General features: G+C 52.0%; 8 protein-coding genes across 8 annotated transcripts; 5 read left to right on the forward strand and 3 right to left on the reverse strand.

The window, feature by feature from the left end:
• Positions 1-989: 989 nt before the first annotated feature.
• N7459_009819 (uncharacterized protein) lies at positions 990-3221 on the reverse strand (the record flags this gene model as incomplete). Its single annotated transcript, XM_056948987.1, has 3 exons — positions 990-1233; positions 1294-2907; positions 2977-3221. The coding sequence occupies 3 exons, from the start codon at positions 3219-3221 to the stop codon at positions 990-992; spliced, it is 2103 nt and encodes a 700-aa protein (XP_056796212.1).
• A 2655-nt stretch (positions 3222-5876) lies between these two features.
• On the forward strand, positions 5877-7785 carry N7459_009820 (MFS transporter; the record flags this gene model as incomplete). The annotated part of the gene is made up of 3 exons (XM_056948988.1): positions 5877-7414; positions 7476-7554; positions 7612-7785. 3 exons carry the CDS (start codon positions 5877-5879, stop codon positions 7783-7785), a joined length of 1791 nt encoding a protein of 596 aa, XP_056796213.1.
• Positions 7786-8678: 893 nt separating this feature from the next.
• Positions 8679-11850, reverse strand: N7459_009821 (uncharacterized protein; the record flags this gene model as incomplete). Its single annotated transcript, XM_056948989.1, has 2 exons — positions 8679-11756; positions 11833-11850. 2 exons carry the CDS (start codon positions 11848-11850, stop codon positions 8679-8681), a joined length of 3096 nt encoding a protein of 1031 aa, XP_056796214.1.
• Positions 11851-14584: 2734 nt separating this feature from the next.
• On the forward strand, positions 14585-17241 carry N7459_009822 (putative AAA family ATPase GCN20; the record flags this gene model as incomplete). The annotated part of the gene is made up of 8 exons (XM_056948990.1): positions 14585-14647; positions 14706-15431; positions 15486-15566; positions 15625-15928; positions 15982-16155; positions 16205-16291; positions 16351-16819; positions 16890-17241. The coding sequence occupies 8 exons, from the start codon at positions 14585-14587 to the stop codon at positions 17239-17241; spliced, it is 2256 nt and encodes a 751-aa protein (XP_056796215.1).
• A 280-nt stretch (positions 17242-17521) lies between these two features.
• Positions 17522-21094, forward strand: N7459_009823 (putative MFS myo-inositol transporter; the record flags this gene model as incomplete). Its single annotated transcript, XM_056948991.1, has 6 exons — positions 17522-17706; positions 17777-18073; positions 18132-19131; positions 19533-20138; positions 20201-20501; positions 20559-21094. The coding sequence occupies 6 exons, from the start codon at positions 17522-17524 to the stop codon at positions 21092-21094; spliced, it is 2925 nt and encodes a 974-aa protein (XP_056796216.1).
• Positions 21095-21300: 206 nt separating this feature from the next.
• sec13 (GTPase-activating protein SEC13) lies at positions 21301-22600 on the reverse strand (the record flags this gene model as incomplete). The annotated part of the gene is made up of 6 exons (XM_056948992.1): positions 21301-21625; positions 21700-22109; positions 22183-22213; positions 22282-22397; positions 22495-22539; positions 22598-22600. 6 exons carry the CDS (start codon positions 22598-22600, stop codon positions 21301-21303), a joined length of 930 nt encoding a protein of 309 aa, XP_056796217.1.
• A 320-nt stretch (positions 22601-22920) lies between these two features.
• pex20 lies at positions 22921-23892 on the forward strand (the record flags this gene model as incomplete). Its single annotated transcript, XM_056948993.1, has 2 exons — positions 22921-23034; positions 23089-23892. 2 exons carry the CDS (start codon positions 22921-22923, stop codon positions 23890-23892), a joined length of 918 nt encoding a protein of 305 aa, XP_056796218.1.
• An 817-nt stretch (positions 23893-24709) lies between these two features.
• N7459_009826 (uncharacterized protein) lies at positions 24710-25423 on the forward strand (the record flags this gene model as incomplete). Its single annotated transcript, XM_056948994.1, has 2 exons — positions 24710-25294; positions 25367-25423. 2 exons carry the CDS (start codon positions 24710-24712, stop codon positions 25421-25423), a joined length of 642 nt encoding a protein of 213 aa, XP_056796219.1.
• Between the last annotated feature and the right edge of the window lie 464 nt (positions 25424-25887).

Genomic DNA, 25887 nt, shown 5'->3' on the forward strand with positions numbered 1-25887 from the left:
GGATGACACATCCTTTTTTTCTCTCTGCTGCCGAAGCTTGAGATATTCATCATGAAACTTTACCATCTGGTCAGTGGTGTGTTCACTTTACCACGCCCGATCCGCGCACAGCGGATCGCAGCGAATCATGGCGCGGCGATTGAGGTGTTCGGCTCCAACGGCTGCCCGGTTTCCACGGTTGGCGCGTATTCTCGGTACACAATGCAATTCAGGCTCGCGTTTCTGTCTCGGAAGCGGACTCTGCTTCATATGTCGATTGGACCCTGCAGCCTCGAATGCTATCGCTTTGCTTTGGAACCAATTCACTTTGTATGCCTGAGGCCTGCGCCGCCGGGCAAAAAGGGCGCGGGAAAGCGTAAAACGAAAAGGGAAAAGGGGGCCGGGCAGTTAAATACTCCACGCTCAGCCTCCAAACGCGTTGAATGCAGGCTTGCGTCGCCCAGGCCTAGTCCTCCGGTGGAGTCATCCTTGCTAACAAGACCCCAGGGGAAGTCACATCTACCAAGGCACAGGCACCTTGTGATTTTATAATTGCGTCCAAAGACAAATTCCTTAGCCTGGTGGTGACGCCACCCCCATTTCTATCCACGTACTCGGTGTATCAACAGACACGAGGCAACGGAGTTGAAAGACAGGGCCGCGAGGTTCCGCCGGGAACACACCAGTCCGGCCGAATGGATCAATGCATACTCCATACAGCTAGGTATATATACAGCTCGGCGATTCAGGCGCCTGTGGGCCAAGAGAAATAGAATTTCGAAAGCCTGTAGGTGGAGAAGAACAAAATCCAACCATCATCTATTTACGCCGGGGGACAGCAGATTTCCAGAAATAGAGGGAGAAAAGAAGAAATGATCCGCGGAGGGTGATGCAAGGCCACCCTCCACTTCAAAGCACCGGGTGTTCCATGAGAAACGCAAGTCATCACAGGGTTGAAAAAAAAAGCACAGCGGAGTCGTGACAGTGGTGGGGAAAAGAGACTGCAGAATTTATCTTCCCATATCCATATTCGGGCGCAGACTGGACATCAGGTCATCCTTGGTACCGACCATGTCCGCCGGCAAACGGCTGACGCGGTAGTTACCCATACGAATGTTATTCATGTGGGTGTTCGAGATGCCCGTGCGATTACTGCGGATGCTACCCGCATCGCTGCCGCTGTCGGAGTTCTTGAATCGGGGCGGCGGCGCAAAGTCCAGACTCGTGTATGTGCCAGATTTCCGCAGGGCGTGACTAGAGGTTGACGTTAGCAGAGCATCCATTTGGCAAGAGAGGCATGGAAAGGAGACATACGCGCTGGGAATCGCAGCAAGCTCATCAAAGGCCGACACAAGCGGAGTGTGAGCACGGGTAGCTGGACTGTACGCGCGTGTGCCACCGGTGGGTGTCTCCGGGCGACCTTCACGCTGGTCTCGGAAGCTCTTTCCAGGGGCGAAATCGGCCGCCAGCATGATGGAATCGTCCTTCAGCATATGAGGAGTGGGGAGAATTTGAAGCGGTGCCGGAGGAGGCATGGGCTTTCGGGGGCCTCGGGGACCAGGAAGGCGTCCGGAGGCCGAAGAGAAGGCACGAGGTCCAGCGCGATAGCCACTGAAGCCGGCTGAGTTGGTCGCCATGTGACGAGCAGCCCCTTGGAATCGCGGGGGTGCCCGAGGAGGCGGAGTCATGGCCCGACGACCAACCGGCTCCGCAAATGGAGCATGGGGAGCGGCATCGAAGTAATCTCCTGTGGCCGGATCATATACATAACCACCTTCGTAGAACTCCGGACCGTAGTCTTCATAGTATGTTGTCTCACGTTTGCTGTCATCAAAATATTCCTTGTAGAATGATCGAATCCGGTTGGCACGCTGCTCTGGGTTGTCCAAAGGGTCCTCTGGAGGTAGCGGGCGCACACCAAGAGTCAACCGGCGAGTATCACGGGGATTTTCAAAGGCGAGATCAAGGTTCTGTGGTTCTTCGGGAAGTTCTGACAGTTTGTTGGCATTCGATGGGATATCGTACTGCTCAGTCTCTGCGCCGTGGATGTTCACTGCAGGAATCATCAACTCCGACCGGCGTTCATCACCATAATCACTCGTGACATCACTAGCCGGCAGAGAGATTCGAGGCAGCTGCATGTTGGAAGCCTGGGAGTGCTCGATCTCCCCATGAGACTGTGCGGGGTCAGGCAATGGGAAGTTGGGTCGATCTTGATGAGTAGCACTCGTATAATCATCATTCAAGACTTCGGTTTCGAATTGAAGACTGGATGTTGAGTTGAGGTTGATTTGAGGTTCCGACGGTGCAGACTGGTTCACGTTCCTGCCGACGTCGGTCGTGGCACTGCCAATGGCTAGCCCGTGTGGATCGTGCTCGGAGGGGGCCGGTGTTCGACGAGGGTGCGGTCCATGGTCTTGGGGAGGCCGAGCAGGGTGAGCCTGGGGATCGCCTGAGGGGCTGCGGTGTAATGGGGGAGATGAGCGCGACATCCGCTGTGCATTCCGTAGCAGGCCAGAGTTTGGCTCCTCTGCGCCTCCAAACCTCGTGGATGAACCTGCGAGGCTAGATGCATCATCTCTAGTTCTCGGGAAAGATCGAATAGAGGCGCCGTCATGCGGAATAAATGTGGCCGGGCGATATTTGTCATCGTCGATTGACCGGGAGAGGGAATGTAAAGAGTCCCGAGAACCGTGGATTTCAGGGGGCATCAGATAAGGATGGATATCGAGAGACATTCCTTTGCCATGACCCGGCTCCGTCATTTGAGGCATTCCGTTCGGACCTTTCCGTCCACTAGCAGGGCCCACCTCATCCAAGCCGAAATCAAGAGATTTGTGCTTGTCATTTGCATCTTCGCGCATCAGTTTTTTCACATGTCGGCGATGGAGAATGATCAGGACGACAATGGCACATAGAATGGGAACACTGGTTGACTGTTAGTCTTGCTCTTTTCTTGGGTCGCCCTCCCATGCTCGACGCTTTGTCACAACGTACCCTGCACCGAGCACGACTGGCAGGACCGTGGTGGTCAAATTACTCGTCGGCTTTTCACAGTTACTTCCACTGCTACAGGTTGACGAGTCCGTGGAGTCAGACGAAGGGGCTCGAGCTACCAGAGTCGGTAGACCGCTCCCCAGGACGGTAGAGGTCGGGAGCAGTAATGGGAGTCGTTTCGACGGGATGACTTCGCGTCGAACCGGATAGTGCCCCATCACCAAGTCGGCATGGTGGTGAGGCATGATCGGGAGACGGATATGCCCTTTCCAATGGACCTGATGCTTCCAGAACGGGGCCAGTCAACAAACGACAGACAATAAACAACGATCGGACGAAAGCCGTAGCGAGATTATGAGCTTGGAGTCATTTAAGATCACCGCACAATCAATACCGGGGTGAACAAAAAACAGGGGGTGATAATCAAAGAGTGAACAGGACAGAAGTCCTCGATATCAAAAGAGCGGCGGCCAGCAGCCAAGTAGGGAATGAATCAGGGTCGGAGGGCAACAAAAGAGTGTCGAAAGCAAGAGCAAGAAAGAGGGAGTAGGAGAGGGAGAGGGAGAGAGAGAAGAGGAGAAGGGGAGTTCTGGCCCGTTTCTAGCGTAGGAAACAAACTCTCAGCAGCGGTGGGGACGAGGGAACGATGGAATTACTCTGTAATGCGTATCTTTACTCCGTCGTGAATACCAACATGGCGCTTGGGTCGAATCTCCGCACCTCCGGAGGGGGGCTGTTTTGGCGCCGTACGGAGTAATAATGGATACCACGTCTGGGCAGTATTAATGTAGAACTGTTTTTCGCTCCCCCTGAGCTCCAAATTTAGAAATTTTAGACCTCCACCTCCCCCGGTCTCTCTTGCTCTCATCCCCACGTCGCCTTCTCTCGTTTGCTTCTCGTGCCTTATTCTCTCGCTGTTGTCGAGCCCTGATTTCGGATTCTCCATCAACGGGGGCACTAATCAACACTGCACCAAGCAAGGCGGTTTTGAGACCTCTGATGGGGCCTAAGCGGGTAGCGTCAGGAACCCGCCGCACTCGCCACCAATCAGCAGCCCGCTGCCCCTGAATCGGAGATGACGACCGGGAGCTGTAATGGTATTCCACACGCAGGCGTATCATCATCATGTACGTACGGAGTAAGGGCCATAAAAGGGGGGAGGAGAGAGAGAGCGGGGGCCGCTGGGTTTAATATGTACATATGTCGGGCGTTCTCGTTGGTCCAATCGTGAGATGGCACCATGGCTAATCTCTCAGTCCCAGCAGCATTGCGGTCTAGTAAACTGATCCTCAGCGTCCCTTAAACTGAGACACCGGGGCCACTCCCCTCATTTCTACGCTGCTGTGGTGCCCGGGCGGATCCTCGATGCGATACCTTTTCCACCTAGGTATATCAGTACATGATACATTGAGAGGGGGTGGTACAGTACTTCTCGCAATAAACCCCGGTGCACAGAATCCATGTCTTGCCAACGGCGAAAGGCAATCCGGGTCGCAAATAAATCGCGATCGCTTCTTTTCTGTATCCTTCCAGGAAGTGACCCATGGGTCCACAGGTTCGCTCCCCCGCGATAAATCATCGCCAATAGAGGCCCGGTCTTGCGCCTCCATAGTATTTCGTTTGCGACAAGCCATATCATATCCATGTACTTGGGTTGTCTACCTTCTGCTCAAATCCTTTTGGCCAGCGTATTTGATGGATGCCTTGGTTTCCATCTTGGCATTCTGGCTCTTGATCGCCCTGGAATTTTCCGGTGTCTCCATCCATCTCTCCATACTGTGGCATCGATCAGTATGTAAATATCAGCACGAGTTGCAGTTGATGACTATCAATTTAGGACAGAGAGGTAGGGGGTTTATTGGAATATGGAGGGAGGACAGGCTTCGATTCTAACAGTCCAAGGGAGAAAAAAAGTCGCGATGGTTGCAAGGCCCCAGGATACATATCTAGCGGACTTTTGAAGATACCAAAGTGCTGCCCAAGCACTTCTAGTTAAGGTCCCAAACAACACTGAATAATCTCGATACCCATATATGTACACTCTTCTCTAGCTTTAGTTAGCTTTCAGCTACCTGAAAATCTCTTTAGTTAACTAACGGGGAGCTGGGTGCCCGTTAAGTTAGGTTATTGGACCATGGTCAGGATGACGTAAATGCCTCGGATAACCGAGCACGGCAGAGCGTAGCCCGACGATATCCTTCGCCGCTGTTCTGATAAGGCTCATTGTCAGAAAATTCTCATATAGATAGTGCAAAGTGACTATAGTCTAGGTACTAGACGGAACTAAGACACGGCCCTCTAATCTCTTAGGGCCTAGAGCTCGGCCAGAGACGGAGTGCTACATGTAACAGTTATCTTGTCATTCGGCTAGCCGAGAAGAATGTCGGGGAGTTGTCTCGAGCAATGATCTTGACTCTAGCAGGACTTGCACTTGTCATGCAGCTGGGAACCGGAGGATCGTACAATTGCATCGCACTGAAAGAACTCGACAGTATATCGACTCGCTCGATGGAAAACCAGGAGCTTGCTGTGGCGTCGGGGACGAATGGAACCGTGCAGTGGCTGCGGAACCCGACCTGATATCGATTGGGCGAGAAGACAAGGGAAAGAAGAATCCGGGAGTTTGTCCGATGCAATCCGCACTTATCTAGCCTTCTGAGATCACTCTGTTGTCTCCATATTTTGCCGCAGGGTAGTACCAAGCGCCAAATTGACATGCTGGAGGCACGCGAAGGCGAAAAAAAAAATAAAAATAAAAAAAGACAAGGAGCGGTAAAAATTAATCAGTGAAAATATATAGCTACCTTGCTATCATTCCTCCGCCATAGAATTTCTTTCCCTCAAACCCACCTGGCGATCATACGGGTCGCAGACCGTTACGTCTTCGGCGAATCACCACAATGGAGTCTACATCGCGGGACCTGGAGAAAGCGGAGCTTGACACCAATCACGCCGCAAACCAAAGCCTCGATACCAGCGCCTACCAGTCAGACTCTCAGTTTTCCTCAGAAGGGTCATCTTTTTCTTCCTCGCAAGATGCGCTGGATTTCATGTCTCGCGTCCAAACCGCGCAATCCCAGCGGGGATCTGAAGGTCTAGATAGACATCCAACAACGCTCAGTCGCATCGCGACCCAGCGTAGTCAACACATTGCGACAGTGGGAGCTGGTCTCGCACCTCGAGTCTCACGTAAACCACTCCCGGAATTTGGAGCCGGCAAGCCGTTCCCACCCCCGTTGCCTGAGAAAGAAGAGTACGTGGTGGAATTTGCAGGGCCTGACGATCCTTTACACCCCCAAAATTGGTCCACCGGGAAGAAGATCGCAACGGCGGTGATGCTTGCATACACCACCTTCAATGCCACGTTCACGAGTAGCATATACTCCACAGCCACGTCGGTCATCTCCCCGGAATTTCATGTCTCTACCGAAGTTGGGACCCTGGGATTGTCCCTATACGTGCTAGGCTTCGCAACGGGACCCGTTCTGTGGGCACCATTCTCGGAATTACGTGGTCGACGTTTGCCGATTATCATCTCCATGCTCGGCTTCACCCTCTTCCAGTTCACCGTCGCCACTGCGAAGGATTTGCAGACCATCATGCTATGTCGCTTCTTCGGAGGCTTTTTTGGGGCTTGTCCCATCACCGTCGTCGCCGCCGTCTTCTCAGATATATTCGACAATCGTATCCGTGGCCCGGCAATCACCGTCTTTACGATGACAGTCTTCACCGGGCCACTGGTTGCTTCAACCGTCGGGGGTTTCATCGTGCAGAGCTACCTAGGCTGGCGTTGGACGGAATATCTCACTGGGATTATGGGTGCATCGGCCCTGGCAGTGGATGTTTTGTTTCTGAACGAGACCTACCCGCCGGTGGTGCTCATTGAGAAGGCAGTAGAGCTGCGCCGTCGCACTAAGAACTGGGGAATCCATGCTAAACAGGAGGAGATCGAGGTGGATCTGCAAGAGCTGCTTCAGAAAAACTTCAGCCGGCCCTTGAAGATCCTCTTCACCGAACCCATCGTTCTTTCTCTCAGTATCTACATGGCCTTTCTATATGGCCTGTTGTATCTCTTTCTCACGGCATACCCAATTGTCTTCCAGCAGATTCACGGCTTCGAGAAAGGCGTGGGTGGTCTTCCCTACCTGGGAATCATCATCGGGGAGTTTCTCGGGGGAATCTTCATCATTCTTACCCAACCCTGGTATAATCGAAAGCTTGATGGCAACAACGGTATCCCGATCCCCGAGTGGCGGTTACCCCCCGCGATCGTGGGTAGCGTGGCCTTCGCCGGTGGGCTATTATGGTTCGGATGGTCCGGTTTCAAGGCTGAGATTCACTGGATCGTGCCGACACTATCTGGCCTCTTGACGGGGTTTGGTCTGCTGTGCATCTTCCTGCAGGCACTGAACTACATTGTTGATGCATATCTACTTTTGTGAGTACACCCTAACAAACCACTCTTAGTGTACCTTTTCACTTACAGATTGACTGTTCAGTGCTGCCTCTGCTCTAGCGGCTAATACCATATTGCGCTCAGCAGCGGGAGCAGGTTTCCCTCTCTTTGCTACGTACCTGGTATGTGACTCCCCTCGTTACACATCCCGTGAGAAGATATCTGACCTTGACTCATAGTTCGATTCCCTGGGTGTTAATTGGGCCAGCACATTGCTTGGGTGTGTTGCAGTCCTGTTGATTCCACTTCCCATTCTCTTTTATCTTTATGGTCCCAGAATCCGTGCCAGGAGCAAGTTTGCGACGGATTACATGATGACAGCAAAAGCTCATACGCTCGAGGCCACGGATTGAATGTGAAAGAAGAGTTCCAAAACCAGCAGATTGTCCTTACAATGTTCTCCCTCGGCAATGCTCACCTGGGAACGAGCGATATCTTTCTTGTCTGATACCCATTTGGTTTATTTTGTTTAGCACTGCACCTGCTTGGTCTCAATCCTGCATTTACAATCTAAATAGTCCCTTGACTTAATCATACTCGAAGGCCATGAAGATGTCAATATGATGCATATATGAACAGAGAATCTTTATGCTCTGATATTGGCTTGGATCGTATCGCTATTATCTTCTTGAACATGGCTTCTGTTACTGGGCCGGAGCCCAGCCAACAAACAATATGCATGACATTAGACCTCATTGCTGTTCATCTGCTAGGTCTTCATTCTCAAACATCGTTACAGTGCAGATCGCCCACGATCACAAGGCCGCGGTGATTAATAGAGCGCAATTAGGAAATATGACCTGCGCAAATATGCAACAAAATGAAAGGAAAGAGGCGGAGCCTTTGTAAGGGAGAGAAACAGTGATAGAAGAGCAATCGACAAAACCCCATAAGTGCTCTTACAGGCTCGGGCGGGTATGCAGGTCTTGCACATAGGAAAGGAGGAAAAAGGTATGGTAGAGCAATGTACATAAGAATGGAAAAGTTGTACAGTGAGATGCATAGGCTTTTGAAGATGGCCGAGTGAGAAAGAAATGGATCGTCTACTCAATAATGAGTATGCAAAATGGAAAATTCGAGGGAGGGAATTGCAGATTCAGACATCAAAGAAGAGCTTTCTTTGATTGATCTTGCTTCAGTGGTACTCTTCGAGGCCTAGTTCAAGGATCGAGGATCATGATTGTTGAAGAGGAGAGCTCGACAAATCATAGGTGAGCTCATTAGGAAACTGATATGAGGATAGCCATTAATGCATTTCGGTCAACGCAGCCTCAAAGCTTGCAAGGTCATCATGCGAAGGCTGGTCGAAGATTCGTCGAAAGGGGGGATCAGATGGGAACATGTCTTCCGGGCTTGGGTCAACGCCTTCTGCTTTGCGAATCACTTCTTTCAAGGCGCGAGTGACAACCCCGGCACGAACAACGAGATTCCTGAGGGACGAGGTGTCAAAAGGAAGTTTCTGAGGGCGTGTGGTTGGGGTGAATCTAGGCAGTGTCGAGCTCTCTGCCCTTTGATGTGGCTGAAGGATGTCAAGCACCGATTTCGACTTGGGGGAAACTCTGGAGAGTTGCCGGAGCGGCGGGCTATATAGCTGGCTTTCTTGCTGTGAAGAAACTTCACTACTTGCTTTTGGTTGCCTGAATGGAGAAGGGGCTAGTTGACCTTGCTGTGGTGTACCTTGCCACGAGCCCTCACTGGTTCGCTTCGACGGAGCATTCAACGCCTCGTCATCCGACTCGTCAAAACTGAATGTCAGCGACGACGGCGATCCAGGGGGTGAGCGGCGATCTTCCTCATCGTCGATGGTAGCAAGGTTGACGATCCCTTCTGCTTCCTTCCACAGCTCACTCGATGGACCGCTGACAAGGTCCAAGACGCTTGCTTGGTGTCTCAAGCGCTTCAGTTCTTCCACCAGGAGTGTCAGTTCTTGGACTTGGCCAAACTGACCCCGTAGACTAGCCTGGCGTTCCAGAATGGCCTGCGGGACTGTCATACTCTGAGGAGCGGCGTCCGATTCCACCGGCTTCGTATTTTGGACCTCAATGTTTTCCTCCTCGTCATCAAAGTCGAAATCACTGTCCCAGTCCTCGCTCACGCCTTTGCTACCCAAGCCCCATGTCCCGAATTTGCCAGATGCCTGACGCGAGTCATTTGCAGGAACATCTCGTGCTACAGGCACACTTTGACTGCGGAGATGAATGGTGGACGGCACTTTTCGACAAGCCGCGCGGCTCCCTCTGTCGATGCCGTTTTGTTTCCCGTGGACTGTTCTCGGTCGAGCCTCAGAGTCAGACGCATCACGCTCAGCCCGCGAATGCTCAGACCAGTCAAAGATGTTCATTTTCTGGCCTGCACACGGATTCACGATGGGCGAGCCTGGAAATAGCTTTGCAGAGGGTAATCCGGGGACCAGTCCTTCCGATTCACTAGACATTGACAGCGGTAAAGGTGCTTGGGGTGAAGGCCCACCGGGCTCGCCAGGCAAAGCTCCAATCATGCTGCGTGCCTCGGGTTCGTCTTCCGATATGGATGCGTTGTCAACCACACCCGTCGGAGGCACAGCGGGAAGAAGAGATTCAGGGAATAGTGGCGGATCTTTCTCAAGACGTGACGCAAACGACCCACGGGGAAGGAGCTCCTCAAGGGTCGTGACTTCCTCATTCGACAGCCGCGCTCCGGCCTTGTCAAACATTGTCTCGATGCGCAGCCCCTTCAAACCGCTGCCACTGGTCTCGCGCGTGCGGATGGAGTCCCAGTAGTCCGTCATTATGTCCGTCTCATACTCGTCGCTAGAAGTGAACACGCGTGTGTCATCAGAGCCGATGATGGTCGAGGCAGGGTCCGAGGCAGCGATGGAGTGTCTCTTGGGCCGACGACGCAGCGAGGAATACGTGTTGCCGTCCGGATGACATGAGTGCTGCCAGGTAGAAAGAGCGACGGCACCTGAAGTCAATGGCCGCTGGCGGCGCAGACCAATGCTATAATCCTGCGATACCGAGCGCAGAGCAATCTGTGAATCCCGCCCAAAAGCCGAGAGCGCCATTCCGGGAGGCGAAACGGCCTGTGGCCGGCGAAAAACACTCGGGTCAGTGACATTCCGCCGGTACAGAGGCGGCGAGCCTGGGATGACAGGTTCTGACTTCAAAAGCTCTGATCGAGGGACGGAAAAGGTTCTTCCCTTTACGCGCTTTAAGGATCCACCACGAGGTCGGCCTACGATCGGGGTTCCAGACGCTGTCACGGTATTGACAACAATCTTCTTGGACTCCACATCGTTCAGTGAGTATGAGTGCTTGTGAACAGGTTTTTCTTGGGGTACTATGACCGATGGAAAGACGGGTTGATCGGCCTGGAATGGATTATGCAATTCCATTTGAGGCATGGCCACGGATGGATTGTCTGGCGGGTTAGGTTTCTTGGTTGTGACCGTGGTTGCAAGGACCAACGCCGGAACAGTATCCTGGTCGGAAACGATGCGCCGTACTCCTTGTCCCTTTGGACTTCCTGCCGTGGGAAGCCTTCTGGTCAGCCTTTCTGAGAATCCTTCCGGCCTAGGGAGCAAGTATGGTCTCCAGTCATTTTGTGAATTGACCTCAAATTCCTCAATCTGTGGCGACTCCACCGAATATCGATCAGAGACACGAGACTCGAAATCAGTGAGGGGTGAATTTAGCCGCATCGTCTCCGACCTTTGATGGCTGGTAGCCGGCCGGCGGAGAGCCGACGCTGGGAAAACTGCGGTGTTGATGAAAAGAGGATGGACGTTGGAGTGTTGTGAGGACGAGCGCTTGATGAGTTTGTTGGGAGTCTTGCGCTGGCTGGATGGGCGTGGGAGAATTGGACTCGCAGATCCATTGAAGGACGGCGTCACCGGACTGCTGGCCGACGGGCTCTCGCTTTGAAAGGATACTATGGATAGCCGTCGCAGCCAACCAGTGGACGGTCGGCGCGGCTGAGACTCGATCGGCTCATTTTCCGGGATCCGTAACGGTGGATTGGTCAATGTCTGGCCGCGCCGGCGAAGTCTGGCTGCACCGAAGGACAGCGATGCTCTTCGCAAGTCCGATCCCTGGCACTGGCCTTGATGGGAGCCGTCACTTGTGTCCGTCGCCGCCCCGTCGGGAATACAGTCCGCCCCCGCGGGTCTTGGGCGGGCTGATCGAGAAGTCTTCGGCCGTACATCAACAGCAGTTGGTTCGGAGGGAGTGGGTAATGGTCGGCCAGGAGGCAAGGATTTCCGCCGGAAGTTGCTTTGCTTGGTTCTTTCAACGCGCCCGAGGGCAAGACCAGTAGTAGCTATTCCGATAGTGCTCAATGCACAGAGCTGACCAAGCGCGTTAGACCAACAACAAGGTTCCTAGCCGCCAGAGAATGAGGGGAGGTTTGGGGGCAACTCTTACAGTTGATACGTGATCCATTCTCAGAGATCGCCGTGAAGAGTGTCACACACCCTCCAGCTCAGCTCCGCAGGGTCCAGAATCTTTGCGAGTGACATCCCATTTAGTTGCGTCGGGAATGGGCCATGGGGATTCCAGCAAGAGGGCAGAAGGAAAGAAGTGGCCGCGACCGGAATCAGGAATCACCGAAGGGAAGACGACGGGGATGAAAGGAACGTGGGATATAAAGAGTGGTTACCCAGGACCGCGAGAAGGGGAGGGCGATGCCGAGTGGGAGGTGTGGAGTGGGCGGAATCAACAATAACAAGCAAGACTCGGGGATGGACGCTAACACTCGGGCCAGGGCAATTGAGCACGCTAGGAGCAAATCAATAGCATCAACTGGGGGAGGGGGGACTTCCAATACGGAGGAACGGGGGTACAGAATTGTTATGACTGGATGGTGCTCTTCACTTCTTCTCACATGGACTCGATTCCCTTTTTTTGCTTTTCTGGCTTTCCTCTCCGGTTGCTCAGTGACGCCGTCGATTTGATTTGACTTGGGATTCTTACGTGACGGACTTCCGCCGTCACCCTATGAACCAAATCCTCCGACCATCACCTGCGACAACTGACAACTGCAGGCCACTCGCACGCATATCCCTTGCGGCTGACATTGCAGCTCTCGTGTCCAGACCGGACTGTACAGGGTGGGCGGAGAAGTCCGCCAGTGGCTGAGAACTGGATTTGAGATGATCCAGAAACCCCCACAGCATCTCATCTCGGCTGGCTGGGACCGCGTCTTTTCGGCCCCCTCGCCTTCCCTCCAGCGTTAGTCGCGCGATCGCAGGGGCCCAGTGCGGCCGATCGGTGCCCACCGGTTGGACGAACCGTTCGCCAAAGAAGGGCCTTTTTGAGCCTTGGTATCCTGTTCTCTGCTGTTGCTGCGCTTCCGGTCCTGCATGTCCCATTTCTGAAACAACGGCCGTCCAATCTGGGGCTGCTCGCCCTGAGGTTCTGCCTGGAATTCAAACACACCGCAGAGCCTGGTCGCGGGGTTATGACAGGAATGACAGGAATGACAGCCTTCGGACAACCGGGAGCCTTTTAACACCAGTCCTTCTCGAAGGCGCTTGACCCAATTCCGTCTGGGATGCTGTTCCACACTGGCAAAACCTTCTCTCTGCCGCTCCCAAGTGGCATCGGGGGAGTTCCACACATTCCCCAATTCAATTTTTCCTCTGGGAGATCCTGTTTGTAGTTACGAATGCTCTCCGACCCGTCTCCTCATAATTAATCCACTTTGTAAATGAGCGGGAGAACTTCGTGGGTCCAAACAATCGGTTTCCATTACCCATTTCGGGCGGCGACCCAGTTCGATGGAGATTTGGTTCGCGCCGATGATAGCGTACCATCTGAAAGGCCGGGAAAGAGGGATATCACAATACTAGTGAACAAACTGAAAATCGTGTCAGCCGCGTGGTCCAGGCCTTTTCCCCTTGATGCAAGTGGCTTATTTTACTTTTTCACCTTGTCCCCTTCGGAACTTTGATAGCCAGATACACGCCGAAGTCAGGATCCTGTCGACTTGCTGGCAATCTACCCAATCATTCACCGAGGTAGAACACATAATTCTGTGCAGGCAGACTTTTCTAAACCGAGACGGGGCATTGCGGCTCCCCATCGCCAACGTCGGCAAACCTAGTCGGAATTGGTAGTCTAGACATCTGGTCTCGACATCGGCCCATTCGATATGGACAATCGTCGCTCCGGGATCTGTCGATATCCGTCGTCCTGGTCTGGTTGGACCTGCAGGCAAGAAGACGAGCGGTTCCCGGCAGCTTTCGTTGTCTTTACAAAGATGCTTCGCAGGAATGATGGCTAGGACAGCATCTCACTGATTCTGAAGAGACATCGTAAATGTTGAAAATGAAACCAGGGCGTGGAGCGATTAAACCTGGCATGACCTTCTACTGCGGATCTGGACGAGGCTCTGTCGCTAGAGGTTGGATGGAAGAGGTGCAGAATCCAGCAGCCGAGGCTAAAATCTCTATGGAGAAGCCCTCAAGAGCTTGAGATCCTTGTCTTGCTTAGCGAAGTAGCTACATAATTGTGGATTTGAACCCCGAAGAATCCCGTCATAGATAAATCCCAACAACTAATACTTAAGACGCCGCTTGAGAACTGGCACGAGCGGCAAGCGGAGTGGGATCATAGCCTCCTCTCTGCCTAATATACTACTCCGTAGAAGACATCAAATAATCGAGCGATTTCCACGCACACATCTATTTGTATATTTCGTTTGATCTTGGCTGTGTTACCGTCGGGCGATCCAGTGTTGCTTGCCTGCAGGCCGTGAAACAAATCAAATACCGCCTCAGCATTTCGACACACGGCCGGGCGCCATCTCAATGGCCGGTCTTGCGGGAGCAGCACAAAATTGGCACCAAATTGGGTTCTTATCCTGAAATAAATGAAGAAATAGACACTGGAATTAGCGTTGTCACTGCATCTCTCTAACTTCACCTCCATAGCAGAGATAGGGGGAACTTCTGGAGTTGCTGTAATCCTAACAAGAATACTGCATTTATTATTGTACGCGGTGAGCCTGCACCCACATAGTCATGTGATCTTATCGATAACACACGGCAAAAAAAACACGCCACTTCTGAGGCCCAGTTACCCCGGATAATTCCAGTCTGCTCAGTGGACGACTCGCTAATCTTGATCTCGGTGCTTTTATCCTTGAATTGAGGCAAGAGTGACCAATACCATCATGGAGGCAGAGATACAGACTCAGATTCCTGGCCTGGACCGTGTCATTTCTGAGTACTCAGTGGTGAGTCCTGATGGAATGGTGTGCGCTTGACTATTTTCTGGAAGCTCATGGTAGACAGGGATATCTGACCCACGCCTCCAATCTGTACGTCGAGGATGCCAATGCTCCCTCACCCCTGGAAGAGGCGGCCGAGACGGTGACGGAACTTCTGCTTTCTGCCTCTGGGGATTTCTCTTCTCAGAACCGTGATGCAATCAGCAACCTCGTCGAAAAGTTCATCGCATCCCTAAGCTCATCCAATGGAGTGGATCCTGAGAGGAGGCAAATGCCCTTTACCGCCAAGAAACTTGACCAAGCTATCAATGTCGGTTCTCAGCGGAACATGTCTTCCACTCTAGGGTTGACTGGCGGAAATGTGGATTTGGAGTCGGCCAATGCCCGGAAGGTAGAGTCTCGTGTGGACAAGAAGAAGCTGGAGAAGGCCGAACGCAAAATTCGAGCGAAGCAGGAGAAGAAGCAAATGAAGACGGTTCATTATGAGTCTTCACGCCTGCTCAACCAAACGGATGAAACCATGACCTACGAGGAGTTCTTCATGGCTGTCAACCCCCTCCAAATAGGCTCGGATTCTCAATCTAAGAGTAAAGATGTCAAGCTCGACAACATCGATATTTCCATCGGGGGCCAGCGTATCTTGACCGACGCCGACCTGACTCTCGCCTATGGTCACCGTTACGGTCTTGTTGGTCAGAACGGTATCGGAAAATCTACTCTCTTGCGGGCCTTGAGTCGCCGAGAGGTCGCTATTCCTAACCATATTTCAATTCTTCACGTCGAACAAGAGGTAAACAAGTTCTCACCCCTGGCCGATTAGTCTATGGCTGACTGTTCTTTCGAGATCACCGGTGACGATACCCCGGCATTGCAAGCGGTTTTGGATGCGGATGTATGGCGGAAGCATCTTCTCGCAGAACAAGACGTAAGTTATATATGGGCGTACTGTGATTTCACATCTCGCTGATCATACTTTTCCACAGAAAATCTCGAAACAACTGGTGGCCATCGAGGAAGAAAGATCTTCGCTCGCTGATACATCTAAAGACGCTGCTAGGTTGGATCACGAAAGGGAGGGCTTGGACATCACTCTCACTGATATCCACGCCAAGCTCTCTGAGATGGAATCCGACAAGGCGGAATCCCGAGCTGCCAGTATCTTGGCTGGACTCGGTTTCTCCGCGGAGAGACAGCAGTATGCAACCAGGACTTTCTCTGGTGGTTGGCGAATGCGTCTGGCGTTGGCTCGAGCCCTGTTCTGCGAACCTGATCTGCTACTTCTTGACGGTGAGTATCTCTCCATCAACACGCGGACAAAGCCAGTTGCTAACTTTTCCAAGAACCGTCGAACATGTTGGACGTACCGTCTATTACCTTCTTATCCAATTACCTCCAAGGCTATCCTAGCACCGTTCTTGTGGTTTCTCACGATCGTGCGTTCTTGAACGAAGTTGCCACCGATATCGTTCATCAGCACTCGGAGAGATTGGACTACTACAAGGGAGCTAACTTTGGTGAGTTACTTTTGTGATAGGCTCATTGGGCTTTGCTAACATAGCCTAGAATCTTTCTATGCGACCAAGGAAGAGCGGAGGAAGAATGCCAAGCGCGAGTACGAGAAGCAAATGGCAGAGAGAGCACACCTTCAAGGTTGGCATTTCTCCGTTCTGCTGTGCATTGTACTGGAAGCTAACTCGTGGCCTTCCTAGCCTTCATTGACAAGTTCCGATACAATGCTGCCAAGTCTTCGGAAGCCCAGTCGAGAATTAAGAAGCTCGAGCGTATGCCGGCCCTCGAAGCCCCGGAAAGCGAATACGTCGTGCACTTCCAATTCCCCGAAGTCGAGAAGCTCTCGCCTCCAATTGTTCAAATGTCCGATGTCTGCTTTGGCTACACCAAGGACAGACCTCTCCTCAAGGATGTTGACCTGGACGTCCAGCTTGACTCGCGTATTGGAATTGTGGGACCGAACGGCGCTGGTAAAACCACTGTTCTCAAACTGCTCACCAATCAGTTACAGCCAACAAAGGGATTGATCTCGGCCCACTCAAGACTACGCATTGGCTTCTTCGCTCAACACCACGTGGATGCCCTCGATCTCACGACAAGCGCTGTCAGTTTCATGGCGAAGACTTACCCTGGAAAGAGCGATGAGGAGTACCGGAGACATCTGGGCGCGTGAGTATCATCTCAAACTTGGGCTTGGTGCTGTCACATGTTCATGCTAATCTTCGTTTCCCCGTTATAGATTCGGTATCACTGGCATGACTGGTCTTCAGCGCATGGAGCTTCTGTCCGGAGGTCAGAAATCTCGTGTTGCATTTGCATGCTTGTCTTTAACCAACCCTCATATCCTCGTTCTTGATGAACCTTCTAACCACCTGGATATCGAGGGTATGGATGCGCTCTCAGAAGCTCTACAAAGATTTGAAGGTGGTGTGGTGATGGTCTCTCACGATGTAACCATGTTGCAGAACGTCTGCACTAGTCTCTGGGTATGCGACAAGGGAACCGTGCACAAGTTCGACGGCGACGTGAAGGCCTATAAGAAGATGATCAGCGCGCAGGCCGACGAGGCTGGCGTGGTGGCCAAGCACTAAGCTCAGGGAGAGCAATTCTTTTACATAGACCAATTTGAGAATCAGTGCAGCTGAGTCATTTGTCGCCATTGCACTTGTAAATCACGTACGGAGGTATCTTTCTGGCGATCACGGAGATTACGGGGTATCGCACACCCAAGCGTGGACGTCCGGAGTGCTTACCAAGTGGGTCGCCGCTATCGACTTATCGCGCCGAACCCCAGATGCTCCCTTTCCCATCTGCCACGTATGATACTGATGGAACGCCGAGGACACCACGGTCAAGAAAGAGCTCCAGAATATGACTTCAAGAGCCGATCCGGACCGCACGGATTCTTACGCTCCGTTATTAGTGCCGGCTGACCCCTCTCTCGATTACGACGTCGATGACGAGCCTCTGGCATCCGAGCTGACTTATTCCGGAGGATGGTTTATATGGATTCTGACCTTCTCAGCGGGCATCAGTGGTCTTTTATTTGGATATGAGTGCGTGATAATTTCGATATTGTTTCGCATCGTGTATTTTTGGCTAACGAACAACCTTTTCTACCAACAGTACCGGAGTGATATCTTCCACGCTCGTGACCATTGGCTCCGACCTTTCCAATCGCCCACTGACAACACTCGACGAGAGTCTCATCACCTCATGCACAAGCTTATTTGCTCTCGTCGCTAGTCCTTTTACGGGTATTCTGGCCGATAAATGCGGTCGCCGGAAAGTTATTCTAGCTGCTGATGCATTGTTCGCAGCCGGGGCATTGATCCAGGCCGCTACAAGCCACGTGTGGGTAATGATCGTGGGACGGAGTGTTGTTGGCCTTGCGGTTGGCAGCGCGAGTGCAGTCACTCCCTTGTAGGTCGATTGTCGTGATCAGCCAAAGGCTGAGCTAATCAATGATGCCCGTCCACAGGTACATCTCGGAACTGGCACCTTCACATGCGAGAGGGAGGCTTGTCACTATACTATGTCTGTTGATAACCGGTGGTCAGGTTGTTGCGTATCTGGCAGGTTGGTTATTCTCTCAAGCTACCGGAGGCTGGCGCTGGATTGTGGGCCTTGGGGCAACTCCCGCATTCTTGCAATTTGCTGTTCTGGCGGGCTTGCCAGAAACACCACGATGGCTTGTACAGGCAGGATTCGATGCTCGAGCAGTATCGGTTCTCACTCGGATATACCAAGGTTGTCCAGAATACGATCGCGTTGTACAGCGTGTCCTACGTGACATTAGAGGGGAGATTGCTAAAGAAGCGTTAGAGCTGGACCAGAGCAAAGCTCCAGGAACGAGGCTTCAGTGGTTGCACGATGCATCGCAGCGTGCACAAGCTCTCATCTATAACGGAGGCAATAGAAGGGCTCTGACAATAGCCATGATGCTCCAGGGCCTTCAGCAGCTGTGTGGGTTCAATAGCCTCATGTACTTCTCAGGGATCATCTTTGCTGCACTCTCCTTCTCCTCGCCAACACTAACATCCCTCACCGTGGCCGGGACCAATTTCGTTTCTACTCTGATTGCATTTGCACTGATTGATAAGATTGGCCGACGTCGAATTCTTCTCTACTCGATTCCGGTGATGGTTATAGCCTTGATTTTATGCGCCGTTTCATTTTCCTCGCAGCAAATCTCGTGGGATCCTCAATCTTCACGTCATCGTCGCGAGGGAGCCAAAGACCAGGATGCATTCCACCCCATTCTGATTCTGCTTTGCTTGACGGTCTATACAGCGGCTTATGCTTTTGGGCTCGGCAACGTTCCATGGCAGCAATCTGAGCTGTTTCCCTTGAATGTCCGTTCCTTGGGATCTGGCCTTGCAACCGCTACGAACTGGGGCTCCAATTTTGTCGTCGGTCTCACTTTCTTGCCAATGATGAAGTGGATGTCACCCACATGGACATTTGTCGTTTACGCCGTGGTCTGTGCAGTGGGGTGGGTAGCGATATGGGTGATTTATCCTGAGATGAGTGGACTCGATCTTGAAGAAGTCAAAAGCTTGTTAGCAGATGGCTGGGGTGTAGAAGAGAGCTTGGAGCGAAGGCGAAGCTCGACATAATCATCAGACAAGGTTCTCTATCAAATCAAAAAACATATTCATTTACTTCTCCCTCGGCAACCGAGACATGCGGTCGACGTGAGCGAACCAGACTCTGAGATTGTCGACCTTTCTTCAATACTTGGACGACTCGCTTCGCCAAAAACAACCTGTCATTTGCCCAAGAAAGATTTGCCCAAGAAAGGCCATTTGCTTCACTAGCTCATGAGCCGAGCTCTCGCCTCATTGGAAAATCAAAAGTGGTATACATGACAGATATACAGCTTAGTACCGCCACCGTCCTTGGCAGGTATACCTATATGGAACTCGAGGGACGCATGGAAATCAACCAGGGCTTCCCCAGAGTTGAGAGTGTTGGCGCTGGTATGAGGAGCCCTCTTTTGGAGATTCCCAACGAGGTCAAGAACTTTTCTCGTGCGTTATGTCGTTCATCAACTGACTTGTACTCACAGCTTCTTCAACACATTGCGTCTCTTCTACCGACCGACCGTGATGTGGGAAAGCTTGCCATGGTTTGCAAGGAGATGAATGCGAGGGTCTTAGCACCGGAATCGGCGGTTTGGCGCACTCGATTTGCGGATAAATACGATGTGCCCAAGGGGAGAACCTCCAGAGAACTCAAGCTGGAGTATCAGACTCGTGCCATCGTGCTCTCCCAGAAGATTGACTTCAAGCAGGAAGAAAACGAGCAGCAGTATTCATGGCTGGAAGTCATCCAAACCATGCTCACAGAGGTATTGGCACTACCATCTCCGCGTGGTAATTCCTCGAAGACATTGGAGAAGATACGGGAAACAATGGCAGGTGTGGACTTTCTCAGCCATCCAAAGCGGGAAACCCACTCGAGCTTGTTCTGCGCGGTCCAGCTAGTCAGTTCATCTATACAAAGAAGACGACACACGGCTAACAAAGTTCTTCGCTTCTGTTTTAGTGCTTGACTGCCCTCGCTCTAGATCCTGATATCACGGACTGCTGTCTTCGGACTGACTATGATATCGACGCCGTTTATTCTTATGGAACTGAGCCGCATGGTCCGTTCCTAAATCAGGAAGCGCTCGACCTGCAGACATTGCTACACATGCGGAGCTTTTGGCAGCGACATTTGTTGAACCACCACGAGGGAACATTCCTTGAATCTTTCTCCCGGCTGCCCGAAGACCTGAAGCCCAAATTGTTGAAGATGGGAAGCTCTCAGGCGTCCGGACTCAGCAGTTCTTGGCTTGGATACTACTGTGAGTCCGATGATCAATTTTGAACCCACGTGGGAATCTAACATTTGAATGGAACAGCTTGCGTTCATCCTCTGCCAGATACACTGGAGAAACTTCAGCACCGACAGACATGCGCTGACCTTGATACACATTGGGACCAGGTTGATATTCTGGTAGGGATCGAATTTGGAACAATCAAGACTTCGAGATCTAACGTTACCCAGTCCCTCGAATTCAGAAACCAGTCGAGCGATCCATTTTGGCCTGCCGAGTGCAACCAAATCATTCCGCAACGCGGAGGCGTGGATATAAATCGCACTTACTTTGATGGCGTGCAGAAGTACCACGGCGGGACCAGTGATGCGGCAAATCCGTTGTTTGGCTTTACCGAGCCGATAACGACCCCCTATGGTGGATTTTCTGGGTGGACTCGTATTTGCTTTGCTATCTGCGAGCAGCCGGAAGACGGGGCAGATGCTGACAGCATAAACCCTTCCCACTGGCTTCATGGCTACGAGGCCCTGATCGTTCCTGGTGGGCGACTCATGCTAGGTCGATGGCTAGACCTGAAGGACACGAGTGGTAGAGGTCCATTCATATTCTGGGATCTGTGACCAATAGCAAGCTTGAGGAGCATGCCGAATTACTCTTTTGAGTATTGCGTCTCGACTTCATGGAAGAGCATGGTGATTCTGGTGGAGGGAGAGCTTGTTCACATCTTAGCATTGGGATCGAAATTTATAGCGACAGGTAAATTTCGGGGAAAATCATGCGACGGCAAAGGGAATAGATGATACGAGATAGAAACAAAGATAAATCACTACTCCTCAATGTCCTTCACCTTCTCCCACTGGCCCTTGAGATTCTCCTTCCACAAGCTGACCTTGTTGTCACCACCGCTTACAGCAAGGATGTTGCCGCTCAAGCTCCAGCTGACACGCCACAAGACAGTGTCGAACTCGAGTGTTTGGCTAGTCCATTGGCCGGGGTTAGATGCGTCGGAGGTCCAAATGCGAACGGTTTTGTCTTGCGAGGCCGAGGCAACGTATGACTTCGACAGAATGCTCGGCGACCAAGCCACGTCTCGGACCCAGTCTGAGTGACCCTCCAGGGTTTGAGTGAGGTTGTATGTCTTTGACTCGGCGCTGTAGACACAAGAATGAGGACGTTAGCCAGGAAGGTCCTCCACGCTTGACAAGGGGAGTGTGGTAAAACATACTTGTAATCCCAGATCTTGACCAAATTGTCACTTCCGCCAGTCACAAATCGTCGCTGTTGCCCAGGTCCAGGGTTGGAGCTGATCAGGCTCCCTGTGAAAGCTGCGGGGGCCCAGCTGATCGAGTTCACACCCATTCCATGGGCATGGAAAGTCTGATGCGTCCAGTTGTTGTCGCGGAACTCAAGAACGCTGACATGACCATCGGAAGAAGCACAGGCAAGGAGGCAACCACTCTCATGAGGAGCCCACGATACCATATTCACTGAAGCAGTGTGCAGAGAGAAATCGAAGACCTTGGTCCATGTGCTGCCACCGGCCGGGGAGGTTGCATTCTGGGGCTGCTCCCGCCAGATCAGAACCTTGCCATCATAGGAGGAGGAAGCCAGGATTGTGCCAAACTTGGGGTGCGCCTATTTGGAAAGCGATGGCTATGATCAGACACATTGCGCACGACACCAACTTGAGGATGAGCATCCCACTTACCCACGCGACACACCATACGGCACCCTCGTGGCTGTTTGACGGGATGCAGTCAGCGGAAAGACTCAATTCATCGTGCCTGGCCTAGAGAGTTAGGCTCACCCCTTCAGGGTCTCGACCAAGCGGTGTGATTCCCCCTCGATCTCGAAGATCTTAATTGTTTTGTCCGACGAGCAAGTAGCCAACCTGCGACCATAATAATCTAAGCCAGCATCGTGCTGCAATTTGTGTCAGATCGTCAGTTCGACCACATCCAACACCCATGAGGAGCTTGGGGGATGGCAATGGAGCCCCCCAATTGGACCCAGAACATACAATCATGTCTTCGTGACCAGAATTCGAGATCACCTGAGCGGCCGCCTGAACGATCACAGTGAGCAGAGGGAGAGGAAGATGTCAATTCACAGGTAGAACATACCATTTTGTTAGGAGCCCAGGAGGGGAACAAAAATCGCGGAGAGGTACTATCGACAAAGCTTCGCGAGGTCGACCGCACTGGGCGCTCCAAACAACCTGGCCGCTTGCTTATCTTATCGTCGTGACTCAGCAAAGGTCACGTTCATAGCACGTGCCTCGGTATATTCGGCAACCCCACGATTCTCCGCGTCTTCTTCTTTTTGCATCCATAGATACCCAGTATTTTTTTCCCTTTTATCTTTATTTGATTGATTGGGGTGTATTTGCGAACTATTGCTTCCCATATTTTGACTATTTCTGCCTAGACTCCCTACAGTTGCCATCATGAGCGATGCGCTGTGTGGCCCGTCGAACGCGCTTCAGAACTTCCAGAAACATGCATCTGTTGACCGGACCCTCCAGCAAGACCGGCTGACATCGCGACAGCCACCAGTACAGGTGCGCTGACGGCTGGGCTGCTTCTTGGATCTCTCATACTAACCCTGTGTTCAGGGATTCCGGTCACAAAGTGCTCACGATGGGATCCTCGACCCGGAATTTGCTGCATTCGAAGCCAACCTTGGGGGACCAGCGCTACCAGATCCACAGCCATTGGCCCAATTTGGAGCACCTGCACAGCCTTCTGGTGCCGCACATGTGGCCTCTAGCTGGGCGTCTGACTTTCAAAACCTCCATATTTCTGGGCCTCCAGCCCCGCAATTGCAAAGGCCTCATATGGCTTCAGCACGAAATGGGTGGCGCAATGAATTTTTTAGTCAACAGCAGCAGCGAGCGCCCATGCAGCATGCAGAAATCCACCAATCAGCTGCAAACAACGGATTCCAACCCGCTTTTGCACCTAGCCATCTGATGTCTAACGTCTCAATGGGTACACATCAACCTCCCTTAGAAATGCGCTCAGAGAATCCTGCACCTATGGAGCAATTTGATGAATCTGCCTTTGAGGCAGCATTTGAACAAGCTCGTGCCGATTTAGAATTACAGAGAGCCGAGGCTAGTGTGGAAGCTGAACAGCCCTTGCCTGAGACAAACCATATCCAGCCGGCCGAGTCTGTACACGAGACGATTCGAATTGGGTCCGATCTCATTCCCGAGACTGACAAGCAAGATACACAAGCATGGGGTCGCGATGCAGATGCCCTCGCACAGACTGCTGGACAGCTCCTCAATAACGTTCAGCACGACCAGAGCGACAAGTTCCAGCAAAGTAATTTTCTTGCACTTATGCGTCGAATTCGTGATCGCGAGGTGGAAGTGGAAGGTGACGAGTTTCGCGAAGTCAGTAGCAACCCGTAACGGTTAGGCTGTCATGCGCGACAGAATCGCCGGTATCATCATATCAATCTATGTCAGCTCTTGTTCTTGCTAACCTCTTATACAGACAGCACAGTCTCTTCACCCGGGTGGGCGATACTACCCTGGCCCATCTCCTAGAAACTCTGCGATGGACTCTGACCATACTAGTAAGGAGTCTTCCTATCAGACCGACAGGGTGTAGTACCACACAAGAAGCAAAGCTTCGGCATGAAACCTGACCCTGCTTTACTGGCCAGAGGATTCACCACCATTCGCTCATGAGACCCATCTGATTGCCGAGGACGAAGAAAGCCCTCGACTAGGAACCAATCCGTTCGCACAGGGTGACGGCAACATACTCTACCAAGGCTGGACACACAGTCAGGCACCAGATGACCGACAAAGCCCAACTTTCTGTTTTCGGGTAGAGCGGGAGATGACATCGTGGTAGATTGTGTGCAACTTGGGAGTTGGGATGACGCTTGCCCGGAAGAACAATGCCCACACGTGACCCTATTGAGGCCCAAAAGAACAATCACTGCCGTTTACATTCTTCGATTCTCTGTCTTGTGAACCTTACTACAATGGGAAATTCAATGGCTTCCCATAACGTGTGGCAGTTGCTGATTAGCTTCCTATTGATACCCAGCCGCGATTGTTCGTCGCAACTGCCTCGCAGTACAAATAGCATCCCCAGAGGCACTCCTGTGTTTTTGCATTCATTCACTCGGAATCGATCTGCCTACCTTCCCTCTTAGGCTCTGCCTTGCTTCATCGAGCTTCATCATTAACTATAACTCCGCTTGGCTCATTCACTATGGGCTCCCTGGATTTGCTGCGATATCAACTATATAACCTCACCGCGGAGGCCAGGGCACGCCGCACTTCTGCTCCATCCTCCGCCCCTCCCCCGTACTCTTACCTCCGCCCAGAAATGACGACTTACGATCCCATCGACATCATCATGGAGGACCCGGCGTGGGATCCCCAGTGGGACGAACCCACCCCCGTCAACATCCTCATCGACAATTCGGTGGAGGTCATCGGCAACGGCAACAAGGTGATCCTGCCGTCGAGAGCTGGTTCTCCGACGGTGGGCAAACCCCCCGCAGATGCCGAATCGGACGATGATACAGCGTCGTCCTCAACCTCGAGCCCCCCTTCCACCAAGAAGCCACGGGTGAACCCGGTCACCCAGATTGCCGCCACCATCGTCGCGGTACTGCGCCAAGCCGGTGCTCTGACCGATGAACAGGGGCGTCTTCGCCCAATCAATGTCTCGGTCAAGACCGGCGTGAAGGTCCACGGCTGCAACAATATGTTCAGCACCCAGGAGCCAGTTCCCCGGCCGGTCTTCCCCTGCGAGAACACTGGGGCCGGCTCTAAACGCCGTGCGAGTTCTGTAAGTCCTGAGCTTTGCCAGACCAGGTCTTTAAAGAAGAAACAGTTTGATCTGACTAGATCCAATCTCTAGGAGCCGCCGGCCTCTCCGCCCCCTCGTAAGCGCCGTGAGATGAAGAAGACTGCCTGAAGGGTGTGCAATCGCAGTCTTTTGTTTGAGCTTCCCTTTTCTCTCTCTTTCGGTTGTCTTTGTTGTCACTTCCTGCTTAACCAAAGTGGGTTTTTGTTTGAGTTTGCTATCAGAGATACCTTATCGTGTTGTATGAGTATTTTCACAATAGAAGCTAAGCCTTCTTATCTCTGTCTATTCATCCCTTAGGTCTTGTTACTCTGCTGGATTAATTTGTTTCTATATTAATCTTGATTAAAGGGTTGCTTAATGGTATAGATATGGTATTTTTGTAGAACTTTACAACCTTTATAGTGATGGCCTACCATGATTGATCTGGCAACTATATACATTACCTGTTACTCTACTATAGTATACTATACCTTAAAAGCATTGCCACGTAAGACAATAGGATGCGTTAGGGCAGGATCACCACTGCTTATATGTATGAAACGAAGATGAATATGGGAAAGGTGTCTAGAATC

The sequence above is a fragment of the Penicillium hispanicum genome, assembly GCF_028827665.1.
Source record: "Penicillium hispanicum strain IBT 35686 chromosome Unknown utg000008l_segment0_segment0, whole genome shotgun sequence".
Taxonomy (NCBI): domain Eukaryota; kingdom Fungi; phylum Ascomycota; class Eurotiomycetes; order Eurotiales; family Aspergillaceae; genus Penicillium; species Penicillium hispanicum.